Genomic DNA, 18168 nt, shown 5'->3' on the forward strand with positions numbered 1-18168 from the left:
GTACTTATTAAATATATCTGTAAACATATATGACACAGTAGTGATCATGTGTTCATAAGTCCAATTTACAATACATTCAGTCAATTACATTTGACTGAATTACAATTAGAGTGGATAAGAAAAAAGCCCAATAACTTCTATGCATAACAAACTTGAAATATACCCTTACTATTTCCTCTTATAATAATCTATCTCGGGCTCCTGTTGTAAGGGATGAGTGGCTATCAAATTAAATGAAACTCTCCGGAGAGCTGGGATATAGACTGTTTATTTTTTCTTAAAGCAGATTCAAGTAACAAGCATTATTTAACTACTTTTGATTGATTTAGCTAACTTATAACTTAAAGGTCCCATGACATGGGCATTTCTACTGATCATAATTCCATTGTTGAGATCTACTGGAATATATTTACATTGTTCAATGTTCCAAAATCACACTGGTTTCTCATACAGCATCTCTGTATAGTATGTGTATTCACTCTGTCCTAAACGCCTTGTTGGAGCTCCCCCCGTCCCCCGTCCCCCGTCCCTGTGAGCCCACTGTGCTCTGACTGATCAGCTCGCCCACTCTGTTCTGATGAGTCCACCACTGTTACAGCGGCCCATCAGTGATTATGTGTTACAATGGCGTTTGTTAGCAACCAGAAAAATGACACCAGCAATGACAAACAGATGAGAATGCTGCGTGGGGTCTGGGTGCCATGTTGGCGGGACGTTGCGCGGCTCGCTGCTGTGAGGAGCTGCGTGGGGTCTGCGAGACAGCGAGACATCGCGAATGGACGCGGGAAGGGGGGTGCTGAGGGGCCTGCAGCACTCCCATCTGCGAGGCTCCACTAGCAAACAAACTGCACATCTCTGGTGGACCCATACACAGTTTTCAGTCTATCAGTCTTTCAGTTGTTTGCTAAGTTTTGTTTATCCTGTATTCAGCCTCTCTTTCCTGCAAGTTATTCCAACAGGAAGCAGCAATAAGGACGGATGTATTAGGGATTTAACCATTGCCAGCAAGTTGTATCATAGTTTTTCTTTAGTTTTCTTTTCAGTTTGTCCGAGACTCAAACACATCTGAAAGCTATTTGCACTGATTTTTCATTTGTCCTGTCGACGTCTTTTTAACATTTAAGCCGTCATGGGTGGGGTTGGTTTTAATCCACTTCTTTATGGTCCTCTTATTTCTTTAAAATTCTTGGAATGAAATTACTGAAAAACATTTTGAAGCCCAGATTGTTTTCCTCTTTGGTGCATAAACAAGTGAACATTTCAAATAATTCCCTATAGGAGAGCCCTTTAATTTACAGCACAAAGCATTTGAATTATAAGTCCTTTGGAATGAGCATCTGCAGTAAATTGTGTCTATTTAAAAAGCATGTGTGAATGAAACTGTTAATGCTGTTCCTATTTAATGCTGTGTCCGTGTTTTAATGATGCCCTCTTTGCCACATCTCTCACACACACACAAAATTAAACAAAAAACCAGAGCTACTAATGCTGCTGTGTTCAATTCAATTCAAAACCTTTATTTATCCAGGTAAAATCCCATTGAGATCAATTATCTCTTTTTCAAGGGAGACCTGCAGCAGTAGGTTCCACATGAAAACATAAACAACAGAACAACAAAAGGACATCATATAGTGTTAACAGTTTAGTTTATTGAAATGTACTAACGGTTTTAAGATCAGGAAAATGCAAGATACCAGATGCATCACCATGTCATGATCCTGATTTATCGTGACAATTATTATACCCACATTTTATTGATATGTTATTTACCTTAATCTCGAAGCTTCTTCAACCTAATCTCCAGTTTGAGAAAGCGAATGACAAAACAGAGTCATGAGCTGCTCGTCTTAAGAGTTATAAAAGCAAACATTTGACAGTGATGATGCTGTTCTTATTAAAATGAGTTTTGACAAAGTCTGTTAAAAGTCGGCGTCTGATCGTCGTCAGAGACAGACAGGATTACAGGCACATTTTTCTCTTTGTATCACACAGACCTGATAACCACCTCTCCTTCAAACTTCGCTGTCTTCCTACGATAAACATGGGACGGCATAAAGGATAAAAAAGTTAACGTAGAAAGAAAGTAAAATTAGCGATAGGAACTGACACAATGTGGATGGACTCCAAAGATACAAAAATAAAGCCAGAGCTTCAAAGTGACGTTTGAGCATATACAAGCAGAAAGTAAATCCCAAAAGTAAATTGTGCAAAATGATGATCAACCAAAGAGTTTCAGGCTGCCTTTAAATAACAAGTTTTAAAAGAAATTTGTAAAGAAATGTGGATAAAAGCAATATAAATGCAGTCAGTATTTAACTTAAGAAGTTCCATTGATGATATGTAGTGTTAACACCTAAATTAACATTAACTATAAAATAAAATCCGACACATTTATAGATGATAATTAACAAAGGAGTAGTTAGCAGAACAATCAATCAGAGAAAGCAGTATTTCATTTTAAATAGCCTGACCTAATTAAGTGAGGTCAACATCCGAACATAATTTCATTTTAACACCGAACTGCCTGAGGAAAATCTCGAGATGAAAACTCACAGATTCTTCAGCTTTGGCAAAACTAACGAACAAAGATATGCATAAATATAAAGTTTAAACTGCAACCTTGAAAGCATACTAACCACAAATATGGACAACGTAAAGTCTCGATGATTTCCATTTAATTCTCTTTGGCGAAACCATGATGGTAAGCAGTATTTCCAGGTGGGTTTTTAAAACTTGCCTGTTTGACGTAAGTATTTTAACTTTAATTGCATGGTCTGTCTTCATCTTTATTTTGTTTGGAGAGTTACAGTTTACTCGCAGTGCAAGCTCAGACCAGAAAAGGATGAACACAAGAGAGTTGGAGAGGTAGTCCTTTACATGAGCTGCATCCTATACTTTTTGGCAAACCAAGCACAGCTGGCTGATGGGAAACACTTGACTAACTTTGTGCATCTTGTACATTTACCCAGGAATATGCCACACCCTGTTTGTAATGCTACCAATGCAAAGACTTTCACGCGTGAACCATTAGACCCACTCATTGTAGGGTTACCTCATTTGGCAAATCACTTAAAAGACATTCATTTGAAGGTAAATCTTTGTGATTACTTTAAAAATGCATACACACACAACACTTGGGCACCAAAAGCAGATGGAAAGTAACTATCACTGCGCCAAAGGCTTTGGCATTTTCAGAACAAAATTAGTTTAAAAACAAACCAAAACGGAGAACAGTACTTTGAATCTGGCAAATCTCTCATTAAAGATCGTATTTAAAGGGTGTGTACCTTCGGAAAAAAACATCACATAATGAACTCCTCGACAACAAGATCCAGTATCGTCATCCTCTCCTATGTAAGTTGTCTCTTTGTCTTATCTGGACAAACGTACGACAAAAGCGTGTCTATCATGTTTTTGACGATGACTGGCGGAGGATGCAGGGCGTGAGGAAGGTGGTGAGCTAAACTCATCTCCCAGGCGTCCACTAGCAGCACGTTCAGCCCCTTGAACATGGACCTGAGCACCTCGTCCAGCTGCAGGGAGTACCAGTCGCTGTTGTACAGGCTCACCTCCGGGTCCAGGGCCTGGAGGTTCCCCGAGCGAATCACAACCATCGTCCCCGGCGCCCGGTCCAGAAGTCTCACCAGCGACCGCCTGACGTGACGCAGCCGCCGTATGTACACCTCCACAGGAAAGGTGCTGAAATGGGCCCAAATGCTGAGGACCACCACAGTGTTTGGCCCCCCGGAGAGGCCGTCCAGCTCGTTTGAAACGTACCGCAGTTCACTGGCCATGACGGTGGAGAAGCGGATGGGCGGGCCATGGCAACGGTACTTCAACAGGATATTATGGGTGCTGTCCACCGCCATGAAAGGCCCCACGTTCTTAGGACTGCTCAAATTGAACTCCCTCAACCCTGGGGAAGGGGAACAGATGGAAGTTGCAGTGGGAATATACAAGTTAGTGTGAGAATGAGGGGAAAAGAGAACTCACCTGGTACTAAAGTGATGAGGTACTCGAACCACTGTCTGACGGTAGAGTCTCCGTACATGTTGATCACCTTGTTCTCCAAACACTGAGTGATAGCGGATGATTCGTTGAACTGGCGCATTGCAATGCCACTTAATGGCCTCCATGAGTCCTCGTAGTAATATCCAGACGGGGCTAGCTTAATTGGCTCTGGTTTTACACTGCTGCTTTCTACCTCTACCTCTGATGCAAAGCGAGAAATGTGGCAAACAAAATTAAATTAATGGAATAAATCAAAAGCAAAGGACATGAGGCACACACTCTGCAGGGATACTGTACCTTTCCTGGGGGGCAGAACGTCGATTCCGTTGGGTCCTGAAGCGTGTATGGGAACTTTAATGTTTACACCACTATGACAAAAGACAAAGAATGGATGAGGTAAAGGTTAAGACTTAAGATTTTCATTACCATAACTACAGCATATGACAATAAAGGCTTTGAACCTCTGAAGTCTGGTTTTAATAAGTTGAGGACAGTTGAGTCCTTTCTTTGTCAGAGTGCTTTCCACATTTCTGTGTCCTTGACTTTAGTTGCTTTTTTATCGTTTTTAGAGCCCAACATCCATACATGTTTTAACGAATCAACTTCCTTCACTACTGACATTACAGATTCCTCTCATCCATTCGTTGGACTTATTTTGACTTTGTTTTTGGATTATAATTCACTTATCTCTTAAGAATACTATATGTGGCTATCGTCTTATATATATATATTATGCTTTGAACACTAACTCTTGTAAGAAAAATGAATATATTTATCATTTTGGTCTGGAGAATAATGCCTTACTACATCTCAAATATATATCATATTACGATTAGTTTCCTCCGCATTACAAACCTCTGGAAGAGCAGTGCTTCCTTGTTGGTGATGAGGTGTTTCTGGTAGCCTGCTTTGGCATGGTTGATTCTGGTGTCACAGCTGAGCATCTTAGGCTTGTAGCAGTACCAGGGCTCGCCTGTGTAGAGGTCAGTGTAGTTGCACAGAGGCTGCTCAAGGGGCAGGCACATGTTGCAGACTGTTGTCTCAGACAGGAAGCCCAGGCGGAAAAGGCTCTTAAAAAACACCCGATCAGGCCGTTCCTCCCTCAGCCGTCGCAGCACAGCCACCGCTTCACTCGGGTGCACCAGTGTGATCTCAATATGTGCAGAACCCACCCAGAGAAGCGGGAACATAGCAGAATAAAAGCCGTTCTTGTGGTCCAGCACTTTACCCGCTACGCCTGCTCCCAGCTCTGGGGAGTGCAGTCTGGCCAAAATGAAATCCCCTCCGTAGCGCTTTGGACGACCCTGGAAGTCGTGCATCTGGACAAGCGCCTCCAGCTGGTCGCCCACATGCCACTCCCTCCCTCCCTGAGTGGGGAGGACGGCGAACAGGCTGTGCACGGGGTCGCTCGTCTGGCGCAGGGCGGGGGGTGAGGAGCGAGGCGGGGGTCCAGGCCAGGTGATGGAGTCCAACAGGTAGCGCTCCTCCAGTTCATCTTCAGGCGTTGGTTTCTGGCCCAGATGTGCACAGAAGGAGCGGTTGTTATGAAAGGTGGGCAGATTCACGGGGAGGAAGGAGGACTGGATCCTGCTCTGGAGCTGGTAGAGGGCTGAGATAGTGTGGCAGTTCCAGTTCTGTAGAGAAAGGAAGGAGAGTTAAGACATGTGACCATCGGCCTACCACACAAATCCATAAAAGGAATAAATACATTTTCCAAAAGCTTTCTCAGTAAAAGTTGAGTCGAGTCAAGTTTCTTTATATAGCATGTTCATAAATACCGGAGTTGGCCAAAGTGCTGTGCAAGTTTAAGTGAACAGAACAACAATAGGAAGTTAATGTGCAACATAAAACAACAGTGAATGGTTTTGGATTTACAAAGCAATATAATATAAGCACAAATCCAAAAGAAAACCAGAATAATACTTTAAATATAATTTTTTAAAACAAAGGGTTGTGTAACATTTAAAAAAGGACATAAAGTACTAAACATATATAAACGTGGGGATCTTAGAGACTAGAAGTGGAGAAATGATAGTCATCCTAATAGTGTCAAAAGGTATATAAAACATAACATTTCCATTCAGTTTCTAAGGACTTGTCTGTACTTTAACTATCTAAGCTAAAGCAATATCAAAATGAAGTAATAGTAGGGTGATTCAGTAAACCCATGTAGCAAACTTCTCTCCTCACCTCCACAGTGTGAATGTTGCGCAACAGGAAGATGCAGCCAGACAGGGCTAGAAAGAGGAAGAAGAGGGCATATTTGGACACATTTCTGCACATGGTGACCTCCTTCTGTCTCCCATGATCAGGCCCGGTATCACTCAGTCGTCACACCGGCGATGATGGCATCATAACATCCTCAGCGACTGATACTGGCAAAATCTGTAATCGAGAATGGTGAACAAACAAAGTACTATGAGTATGAAGAAACATTTAAAAATCATATTGTCTTTACCTTTAGTTTATTTCTGCTTTGGGTTTATATTTGAACTTGCATTTTGTGAACTGATAATCAGTTGTATGCACAGTCAAATGTCCGTCTATAAAAAAAAATGTGGACACATTGAAGAAGATGTTCCACAGTGATAACCTCTTTGCATTTTCCTTCTTTACAGCTTTCCTTTTTAAATGAGTATGATAGGTCCAGGGCCGTGGGAAGTAGGGGTGCTGAGGGTGCTGCAGCACCCCCTGGTGGAGGACAGGGGATCTGCACTTCCACAAGATATAATAAAAAAAAAACGAATTTTCAGCCTTGATGTAACAACGATCATAATTAAGTAAAGATAACACCCTTTTCACCCCGGTTACATTTTCCATTTGCCCTGTACGATGGGCGCTGTAAGTGATGAAAGTGGGGGATGTTGGCTGAGCAGGCGCACGCAGCTCACAGCCAAAGTCAGAGAGATAGAGAGAGGGGATACCGCGGTACCGGCGGGGATTGTTGTTAGCTTCTGTTGCGCTAACGGATATAAGAAGCTGTTTCTACAATAATGTGGAGGGCGTGTTCTGTCCTGTCAGACTGAGAGGCTCAGTGAGGTAAAGGACTCTGAGGGCTTAGATAGTTAACTTTAGTCTAAGTTATCTCAGTGGGTCTCAAACGTTTTGATCACAATTTATGTAAACAAATATTTCCAAGGCACACCTTTATAATTATTAGGATAAATAAAAACAGGTTTGAAATCATTCCAATGTATACTATAGGACAGTAAACCAAAAATATTGTTTAAAACTGGAGAGATTTTAAAATATACATAAATAAATAAATGTTTACTGGTAAAATAAGATATGAATGAACAACACAAATAAAATAAGTTACATGTATTTGTTATTGGCTATGGTAGGTTATTGGAAATGTTCACATACCTACTTATTTGATTAATAAAATACAAAACGATCTTTTTCATAAAGGTGTTTTTAGAGTAGTACCCCCTAGATCAGTCTCTAATTGGGCGCTTAAAGTGCACCAAATTGAAGCATTTTACTTTAAAATGTTAAAAAAAAATCTTCCCGGGGGAGTCCCCCCGGACCCCCCTAGAGGATGTGAAGTCCACCCCCCCAATTAAAACATGTTATAATATATAATAAATTTGAAGCCTTGTTATATAAGCTGTCCACCATGTCAATATATTTCTCTTTTTGCAGTGTATTGGGCTTTTGTAGAGGTTTTTCATTGCCAGCTAAAATCTTGCCAAGCAGCACATTGGTCAGAACCAGCCCTGGTGTCATCCCCACAGCACCCCCCATTTGAAACATGTTCCCACGGCTATGGATAGGTCAGACTGCAACTAGCATGGCATGAACTAATATGAACAGATTCCTGATAAGAAATTCCTTTGAGCTACCAACGTGTTGCGGCAGGAAGGATCTTGATCTCCTTTTGCAATGAAAGGCTGCAATGTTCCTACTAGGGATGGGAATTTGAAAGCAAATGTATATTAGAATATTCGACCCCCCCAAAAAAAGTTAACCGAAATGTATATGTCCTATAAAAAAAAAATTGTTTTGAAAAAAAAAAAAATACATGTTCAAATAAGTATAGAAACCAAGTCGAATTTGTCAAATGTATTGAACTGGTGATCACAGTTTGAACAGTTGACAGCTATAGGCCTAGAGCTTTCATGCTTAAAACATAACTTTTTTTTAATTAAAGAGGGATCATACACGAACAACACAACGGTTTAGGGTATCGTAACCCTATTACAACAGACTCAGAGATCAACAACCTGTAACAGGGCCTATGCACAGAGTTTATTTATTCAATACTCATTCTTGTTTAAGAATATGAGCATGTCTACATGCTCAGGGGAGAGGCGGGTGCGGAGGCGATTCACAATCAGGCCAGCTGTAGAGAAGACTGTTTGTAGATGTAGGTGCATTAATAAACAAGGCAAATCAGGCTGTGTCTCAACGCCGTGTATTCACATTAAGCAGGTAATCATACAACTGGGGCAGAGTCACGTGAGGCAGATATATATATAACACAGGCACAATACGTCCACAGGGTGGAGCTGCAACCTAGCCTAAACCATTCTGTAACATCTCCCTTCCTTTTGTTAAGTAACAACACAGGATCAATACTGCCATTAAACGGTTGACCTTTAAACAGAACATTAATCAAATGATTTCAACAACAAATAGTGCACCTAGCAAAGACACTTCAATAATAGCTGGATCAGAACACATCAGCAATAAACTCAGAACAATCAATCACATTTGTTTTACAATCTCTCCACTTCCTTTTTTTTTTTCTTTTTTTAAATCTTTATCGTCCATGTGTGTTTGAGTGCGCACAGTCCAAGTGTGTGTGTGTGAGTGCGTGTGTGTGTCCTAGAGGTCAAGTCTGTCAGGAGGTCTAATCAGCCGTCCGCTCCGGGAGAAGGCCCGGCCCTGTAACTCACGGCATGGTGTACCCCCAGTCTGCGGGGAAGACCGCGACGACCTCGGGGGTGATGGCCTTGGAGACTCCTCGGGGACGCAGACGACCTCTCTGGCGCTCCCCCCACTCGCAGGCTGCTCCGGGGCCGATTCTGGGAGAACTGACGGCTGGAGAAGGGCCGCCTCTGCTGGTCGAAGATCAACCCTGTTGCGCCGATACGTGGTCCCCTCCACACCGACCAGATAGGACCGGAGTCCCAACTGCTGAAGGCACACACCTCTCCTCCATCGGCCCGTCCTGTCTCCTGGGAGCGGCTTCATCCGTATGGGCTGGCCGACGTTCAGCTCCGGCAGATCCTTGGCAGATCTGTCATATGTCAGCTTTGCTGCTTGATGTTTCACTTTCAGCTTGTCAGGAACACCCGTGACGACCTGAGGCACCAGTAGCTGGTCGGCCACAGGGAGAAGGGTTCTCAGTCTCCGCGACATAAGCCGCTGTGCTGGGCTGCAATGCATACCCTCAGTGGGCGTATTTCTCCAATGCAATATGGCCCTCCAGGGGTCCTCTTTGGCACGGTCTGCCCTTCTGCACAGGCTCTTTACAATTTTCACTGCTGACTCCGCTTTGCCATTAGCCTTTGGGTGCCTCGGTGAGGACATGACATGCTCAAAACCCCACTCTCTCGCAAACGCCCGGAACTCTCCACCGGCAAACTGGCCTCCACCATCAGAAATGGCCCTGTCTGGGACACCGTAGCGTGCAAACTGTGCCTTGCATCTACGGATCGTGGTGTCCGCTGATAGGTCAGGGAGCAGGTCGATCTCCCAAAAGTCAGAATAATGGTCCACCACGAGCAAGAAGTTCTGTGCTGCGTAGCTGTACAGATCCATGCTTAAAAGCTGCCAGGGACGTGTGGGGAGCGGGTGTGACATCATAGTCTCTTTCTGTTGTTCGTGTGCATACTCATTGCACACAGAGCACTTTTGCACATAATCCTTGACTTCCCCTTGCATACCGGGCCAGTAAAGTGTATCACGGGCCTGCCTGTAGCACGCCTCGCCCCCCACGTGGTTGTAGTGGATCCGTCTCAGCATTTCCGGGCGCATAGCTTTTGGAATGATGACGCGCTGACTCCTGAAGAGCACGCCATCCTGTGCACTTATCTCATCTCTGACGGCCCAGTAGTCCCTGACGGCTACAGGGGTCTCCTCTTTGTGTCCTGGCCATCCCTCCAGCACGACAGACTTAAGTGTTTGAAGACACACATCCTCCTCAGTGTGTGTCCGAATCTGTGCCAGGCGTTGGCTGCTGACATTTAAATAGTCTGCCTGCTGAATGGCCGCCGTGTCACACTGCTCCTGCTGCATGCTGCAGACCATTTCACGTTGGTACAGTGTGTCTGTTCTCTGTGGCGGGGTGGTGGCTCTGCTGAGCGTGTCACTTATGTACATCTCAGGGCCTGGCTTGTATACCACCGCAAGGCAGTAATTCTGAAGTGTGAGGAGCATGCTCTGAAGGCGCTTTGGCGCACTGAGGAGGGGCTTGGTGAAGATGGACACCAGCGGGCGGTGGTCGGTCTCTGCAGTCACATCACCCCTCCCATATAGATAGTAGTGGAAGCGTTGGCAGGCGAATACGATGCTCAGGCACTCCTTTTCAATCTGTGCATAATTTTGCTCTGTTTGGGTCAATGCCCGGGAGGCGAATGCGACAGGCTGTCCCCCTTGAAGCAAGCAGCAGCCCAGACCCGCCTGACTGGAGTCGCTCTGTACGGTGACTGGCTTGCGGACGTCATAGTACCTTAGGACTGGCACCGCCGTGACCAGTGCCTTGATTTCCTTCATGGCGGCATCATGTTTGGGCAGCCAGTGCCACATCACATCCTTGTCCAGCAGTCTCCTCAGCGGCTCACATACCGCTGACAATCGTGGCATGAATCTGGACAGATAGTTCACAAATCCGACACACCGCTGGACCCCTTTTGCGTCTGTGGGGTTTGGCATGTCCAGCACCGCCCTGACTTTGTCAGGGTCAGCCTTGAGGCCCTCCGCGGACAGTATGTGGCCGTGGAAGCGGACCTCCTTCACTCGGAACTGCAGCTTTTTCAGGCCCAGTCTCAGCTTTACTTCCCTGCATCTGTCCATCAGAGCGATGAGGTTTGTGTCATGGTCGCGATTGGCCTCATCCTCTGTGTCCCCACAGCCGACTACAAGGATGTCATCAGCTATGGGCTCAATCCCTGTCAAGCCAGCCAGCAGCTCATGCTGCTTCCTTTGATACAGCTCCGGGGCAACTGACACACCGAAAGGAAGTTTCAGCCAGCGTTTCCTACCCCACGGTGTCCAGAATGTTGTCATCAGGCTGCTTTCTTCATCCAAGCGGCACTGCAGGAATGCATCACGTGCATCCACCAGGGTGAATATACGTGCCTTTGGCAGCTTATACAACACGTCATCTAAAGTGGGCATAAGGTAGTGGGACCGTTTCAGAGCACGGTTGAGATGCTTCGGGTCAATGCATAGTCTCAATTTGTCTGGCTTTTTTACTATGACTAGATTGCTAATCCAGTCCGTGGGTTGAGTGACTGTGGTCAAGTGTCCCTCCTCTTCATATCGATCAAGCTGAGCCTTAACAGCTGCCTTGAGGGCCACTGGAACGTTCCTGGGAGCACACTGCACCGGTGTCACAGTGCTGTCCAGCTCAAAGTGAATATCACCAGGCAGAGACTCAACAGGGCTGGTGAACACGTCGTGGTAGGTGCTGACAAGACACTCCTTGGTCAGGTCTCCCTTCCTGCAGTGCTCCACCTTATTCAGCTCCTCAGGAATGGTGAAGCGTATCAGACCAAGTCTCTCACATGTCTCACCCGAAAGCAAGGGCCTCTGGCCAGTATGCACGATCTCAAAGTCCAGTCTGTGCGTCTTACCCCTAATGATGCATTGTGTGCTGTACACACCTAATGAGCTCATCCACTCACTGTTGTATAGTTTTAATCTGGTGAGACTCTTCAGAAGAGGCGTTCTAGATGCCAGTCTCGTCTTGTCCTTGATGCTCATCACATTGCAAGTGGCTCCAGAGTCGAGCTGGCACCTCTGAACCCCACTTTGCAGTGGCAGGTTGACAAACCACTTTTTACCTTGAGTGTTCACAGCCCCCACGCTCTCCGCTGTGTACACGTCTCTCTCATCGCTGTCCTCCAGTTCCCCTGGCAACGGGTCATCCACAGCATTCAACTGGCGTGCCTGCTGGCCTCTTTTCATGCATACTTTTGCAAAATGGTTAGCAGTGCCACACGAGCGGCACGATTTACCAAAAGCAGGGCACAGGTCCCGCCCACGCTTGTGCCGTGTGCCACAGTACTTGCATTCGCCAGCGTCTCTCATGCTCTGTGGTTGTGCAGATGTGTTGGTGGACTCGGATGGCCTGCTGGCAGACCTCCGTCCATATCGCTGTCCTTGTGTGGCATTAACGCTGTCTCCAGGTCCAGAGCTGCCCAGTGACATGGTTTTTAACTTGCTGTCCATGACCTCGGCTGCACGGCAAATTTTAATGGCCTCGTCCAATTTAAGGTCCTTTTCCCTTAGTAAACGACGTCTAGCACCCTCGTCAGTTATCCCGAGAACAAGCCTGTCCCTTATGAGTTCATCTTTTAAAGCTCCATATTCACAAGAGGCAGCCTTTTCCCTCAGCCTGGTAGCAAACGCATCCAAGAGCTCTCCATCCTCTTGTTTAAGGTTGCCAAAAACGTACCTCTCAAAGATTACGTTCTTTGCGGGCGTGAAGTATTGCTCCAGTGCCACCAGTATATCACCCGCATCCTTTTGTTGGTCCGCGGTGAGTCCCAGGTTGTGTTTGTAAACATGGCGGCAGTCGTTCCCCATTAGCCTCCTTAGCGCAGCTGCTTGTACCGGCTTTTCTTTCTCGCTGAGCCCGGTCGCAAGCAGATAATCCTCAAATTCTGCTCGAAAGCTCACCCAGTTGCCGTGGATGTCCCCCGCCATCTTCATAGGCTCCGGAGGTGGGATGCTGGATGCCATTGTTCCAACGTGACGCTAATGCTAACAGGCTAACTGAAACTGCTAAACCTCACCAAAACAAATAAATGCACGCCGTCTCAGCGACGGATAGTAGCATGCAATCCACAGCTGGGTCCTATTTGAGCTTCTGACACCATGTTTGTAGATGTAGGTGCATTAATAAACAAGGCAAATCAGGCTGTGTCTCAACGCCGTGTATTCACATTAAGCAGGTAATCATACAACTGGGGCAGAGTCACGTGAGGCAGATATATATATAACACAGGCACAATACGTCCACAGGGTGGAGCTGCAACCTAGCCTAAACCATTCTGTAACAAAGACCCTCTCAGCTGGGCATAAGATGAGGTTTGAGTCTGCGTGATCTGCGTGTAGGGAGGGGCAGCAGCCATATCACTAGCTAGAACTAGCTAGATCTGATGGATTTGGACATAAACGCGAGTGAAATATAACCGGACGCGAGAGAGAGATCATCACCTGCAGCCCTTTCTGAGGGACCGGTGAGCGGAGCAAAACACACCTTTAGACCTAACACATTTAGCTATGGCACTGTCGTATACATTGAATTATTCCATTTGATAATATTTTATCAACTTAGGCACCCCTCCAAAAAGAAAGAATAATACAAATATTCATAACTCATATTCTGATATTTGAATACCTAAATAATTTCGAATATTCAATTAATCGTTCCCATCCTTAGTTCCTACCTGGTCTTTTATTGCTGGCTTGAGCAACCTTCAACCATGATGTTAGATAGTGGTTAAGAGACTGCACTAGGATACATGCTGCAGCTGCGAAGAGACACCTTACACTGGTTCTACCCAATAAAGTTGTATTGGCAAGAAAATCTACAAGAGATTGTACAGTGCAATCAGAGAGATACAGTATGTCCACGTTTTTGAGCAAGTCCACAAATCCAGTCTTTTTCAAGTCTGTCACCACCTTCGCGCAGCTGCTGGCGCCACTTCGTCCGGTCCTCCGCCAGCCTCCCCCAGTTGTCCGTCGCAATGTCCAGGACCCCCATGTCACGTTTTACGACATCCTTGAAGCGCAGCAGTGGTCGTCCTCTGCCTCTAGTCTGGAACCAGCGCTCAGCTCGCTGTATAAGATGTCCTTTGGCATGGGGCCATATGGCATTCTGCGAAGGTGACCGAGCCACCGCAGCCTCCTGACCTTCAGTGTTTGGAACATTGACTTGTTGCCCGTACGCGCCAGCACCGCCTCGTTCGTGACCTTGTCCCGCCATGTGATCCCGAGGATGTTGCGCAGGCACCGCATGTGAAAAGCATTTAGCTCTCTTTCGTGCCGCGCGTAAGTTGACCACGCCTCGGAACCATACAGCAGGACGCTGACCACGCAACATTGGTAGATACGTGTCTTAGTGCGCTCTGTAAGGTATTTGTTGCTCCAGGCTCTTGAGCGCAAACGACTGAAAGACGTTGCTGTTTTGCCGATACGAGTCTGGATCTCCTTAACTAATGACAGGTCACTGCTGATTGTTGAGCCAAGATACGTGAACTGGTCAACAGTCTCCAGCACATGCTCATTCACCATTACCGGCGACGCTGCATTTCCCGCTTGGTGCATAACAAGTGTCTTTTTGATGTTGATGATCAGTGCAAATTCAGAGCATGCTGCACTGAATCTGTCCATCAGGCGATGTAGACCAGCTGCGCTGTGAGACACCAGAGCTGCGTCATCCGCGAATAAGAGCTCACGAACTAGCACCTTCCGTACATTTCTTTTCGCGCGCAGTCGGGCCAGATTAAACAGCTTCCGATCTGACCACGTGTGCAGGAAAACGCCGTCTTCGTCCACGTGATCGATGAATGCAGGATGCATTTTGATACTCGCCTGACGGTCACCCGATTCTTACTTTTAATTTTTTCTATCTATAGCCAATCAGATGCCAATCACATGAACGCGCCCCCTCAAGGTTATGATTTCTTGCGTTCATGATGTAGCGCTTCATGTACGCATTTTGCGCAGTCCGGAGCTGACTGGTCCATGGAGCCTGTCTGCAGGCGCTAATGTCGGGACACCTCCACTCTCAGTACATTGCCACTTTCCGAACAGGAAATGCACGCAAATACAAGCCTTTATATTATTAAGGTACAACGCCACTTTCCAAACCATGAATGAATGCTTGTGTACACAAAAACTATGGGCTCAGAACAGTCTCATAACACACACATGCACACAGAAGGATTCACTCTTGTATTTCCGGATCCACACTTGTGTTTTTCAATGCACACACAAATGTGTTCCGTTTCATATACACGTAAATAAAATCCAAATACAGAAAAAAGTTTTACATATGTATTTTTGATCCTCAAATATTTGTTTTCCGTTTAAAACCCCTGAACCTGCAAAGACAACCCGCTTTCTATGCACGGATCGCTGTGCATTCGTGTGTGGGTTTTTTGAGACTCCCCTGATGCTCAGCCGATTCGTACTTGTAATTTTTTCTATCTATAGCCAATCAGATGTCTCCTCAATTCTAAGCCAATCACATGAGCGCGTCCCCACGAGGGTATGATTTATTTGTTCGTTTTCTGTGTTTGCAGGTTCAGGGGATTTAAACGGAAAACAAAAATGTGTGGATGAAAAATACATATGTAAAACTTTGTTCTGTATTTGGACTTTATTATTTTATATGAAACGGAACACATTTGTGTGTGCATTGAAAAACACAAGTGTGGATCCTTTTGCGGATCATGAAATACAAGTGTGAATCCTTGTGTGTTCATGTGTGTATTATGAAACTGTTCTGAGCCCATACAAAACGGCAGGCAAAACCGTTTTAAATGTGTGTTTCCTGTATGGCGAATACAGCTGCTTTATTTATGACTGTATGAAGTTGTTGCGAGTGTGGAGGGAGCAGCTACAGGTTAGCTTAGCATAATCGATCAGTGGCCTGTACAACGAAGCCAGTTCAACAGACCCTCGATATATGGAGTTATCTGGCTTAACTAACCCTAACAAGCGAGATCCCGCTAAGCGATCACACTTGCCAACCTTGAGACCTCAGAAATTGGGAGCATTTCAAGCTGTTAGAACTGTTAGCGCAGGAGCCTCGCAGCGGGGAAATAGACTTTTAAAGATGAAAAGCACATCTACACATGCTTATTGTAGTAGTAAGTGCAATGCCTTGCTGCCTGTAGCACCATCCTTGATGGAGCATGTGGGCTGGACCTGTATTTTACAGGAAAGGAGTGAGCAGAGGGTAGAGTTCTCCATTCTTGTTTTGTTTTCTGTGACTATCTTCCTCACCCTGCTGAACACCCTCTCAGACTTTCAGTTGCGCGTGCTACTAATGAGACGCGCTACCATGGAAATCAAATAATGGTGTACCTGTATTAAAGTCGGAGTGGAAACTCTGTCTTGAGGAAATCTGATGTTGTCAGAAATCGGGAGAAATATGACCCCGGGAGGCAGTGGCGGAATGGGCCGGTACTGAATATTATGCACCAATAATTGTAATACAATTGATAAAATAATTAAATATCTGGTGCTTAAAATGGCCATTATCCATAAGTGCACTTTTACTTTTGGTAGGCCAGTTTTTTATTCAAATACTTTTTGACGAACTACTTGAGTAACATTTTGAATGCGGGACTTTTACTTGCATTTTTACACTGTATTACTACTTTTACTTAAGTAAATAATTACTATACTACTATTAATGACTACTTCTTCCACCAATGGATCTATCTAAATCGATTATTTTGTTGTTGTTGTTGTTGGACCTCTCGAACATTTCCATTGCAGTTCAAATGCTTCTTTTATCCACTAAGGCTAGTCCAAATCAAAGCTGCTGTGCCAGTTGTTAATCCGTTACATCTACCCACGCCTATTAATGTCTACAAGTTATTTAATGAAGATTTAACAGCCGTATAAATCGCTCTGTCTTTTAGTTATAGTAAAAACCCCCTGTGGTTCTTCCATCTTGAGACATAGGGTTAGCTGCTTCTATGACATGAACGGCTAACAACAACAAAAACCGGGATAATAACCTGTGAAACATACGTGTGAAATCCAACATATAATGTCATTCATATATTTATACAATCATGTAACCTAATGTTAAACCGGCTAACGTTATATACGGTTAAAGAGCCGTATATGCTCCTTTACTTACGTCGAATGGTAACCCGTTAGCTGGATATTGGACCCTTGGGAAGCCGGAGGACCGGCAGGGGAGGAGGGGGGTGATGCTAACGGTTCTGTCAGCAGGAGAGAGTCGACACCGGCGGCTTGGGTGGCAAATCAGAGTCATTGGTAGACTGGAGGAGGCTGGAGGAGCGTCAGCCTATGGTCCTGTGTACCGACCATGGTGCCGACAGCTCCGGTGAATAGGACCCGGGAGGGGGTGGGTTTATAAGGGTACGTCGGTCTTGCTGTTGCGTCCTCTGGTGGTTAGTAGGCTACTGAAGCACATTAATAACCCTGGAAGCCCCTCAAAGTAATAATATATAACGTATCTCCACACAACAAAATACATTGAGAGGAAATGCATTCATTATTAACTAATACTCATGAATACAGTACAACCCCTTGCTTTATCCTGTTATAATGCATTATGACCTGGTAAACATTTACTCATGGGGTTCGATTTATAAACTGAGCTCTATGGGGGTCTTTAAAACGAACGCACACACTCAAACAAACACACACACACACACACACACACACACACACACACACACACACACACACGCACACACACACGCACACGCACACGCGCTCACACACACACACACACACACACACACACACACACACACACACACACACACACACAGCAGCAGCCCTCTACTTGCTACAAACTTAAATATGAAAAGGTTCAACAACGCACACACATAATCTCGGCTCGCGCAGCACGCTCACAGGCATAGATTGCGCAATAATGTATTGCGCACCTTGGAGGTGCATTGCAGGCATATTGTCATTCAAGAGATTCGTAGTTCTTTTGGAAAACATGTTTTTCTTTTAGCCTATTTACCTCGTTAACGTAAATAATACTCATTACATTGACACATGCATTATTTATGATTAAAATAATGGTTGTTGGGAATGTATTAGCGACCCCCACAGATGTATGATTTCACTGCGTCCGTTAGAGCTCAGACCACAGACTATAAATACAGGCTCAGACTCCTCCTTATGGGAGCTCAGCTCCCATTGGCTCCCACATAACTCGAACCCTGCTCGAACCCTGTTACTCAGGTAGTGTAC

General features: G+C 45.2%; 1 protein-coding gene across 1 annotated transcript; it reads right to left on the reverse strand.

Annotated features, from left to right (window-relative positions):
- Window positions 1–1496: 1496 nt before the first annotated feature.
- nxpe3 (neurexophilin and PC-esterase domain family, member 3) lies at window positions 1497–17457 on the reverse strand. Its single transcript, XM_079666160.1, has 6 exons — window positions 17072–17457; window positions 6202–6396; window positions 4867–5645; window positions 4309–4379; window positions 3994–4212; window positions 1497–3916 (listed from the first exon to the last, which is right to left on the reverse strand). The coding sequence occupies exons 2-6, from the start codon at window positions 6292–6294 to the stop codon at window positions 3351–3353; spliced, it is 1728 nt and encodes a 575-aa protein (XP_079522286.1). The 5' UTR covers window positions 6295–6396; window positions 17072–17457; the 3' UTR covers window positions 1497–3350.
- Between the last annotated feature and the right edge of the window lie 711 nt (window positions 17458–18168).

The sequence above is a fragment of the Notothenia rossii genome (genome assembly GCF_949606895.1).
Source record: "Notothenia rossii genome assembly, chromosome: 2".
Classification (NCBI taxonomy): domain Eukaryota; kingdom Metazoa; phylum Chordata; class Actinopteri; order Perciformes; family Nototheniidae; genus Notothenia; species Notothenia rossii.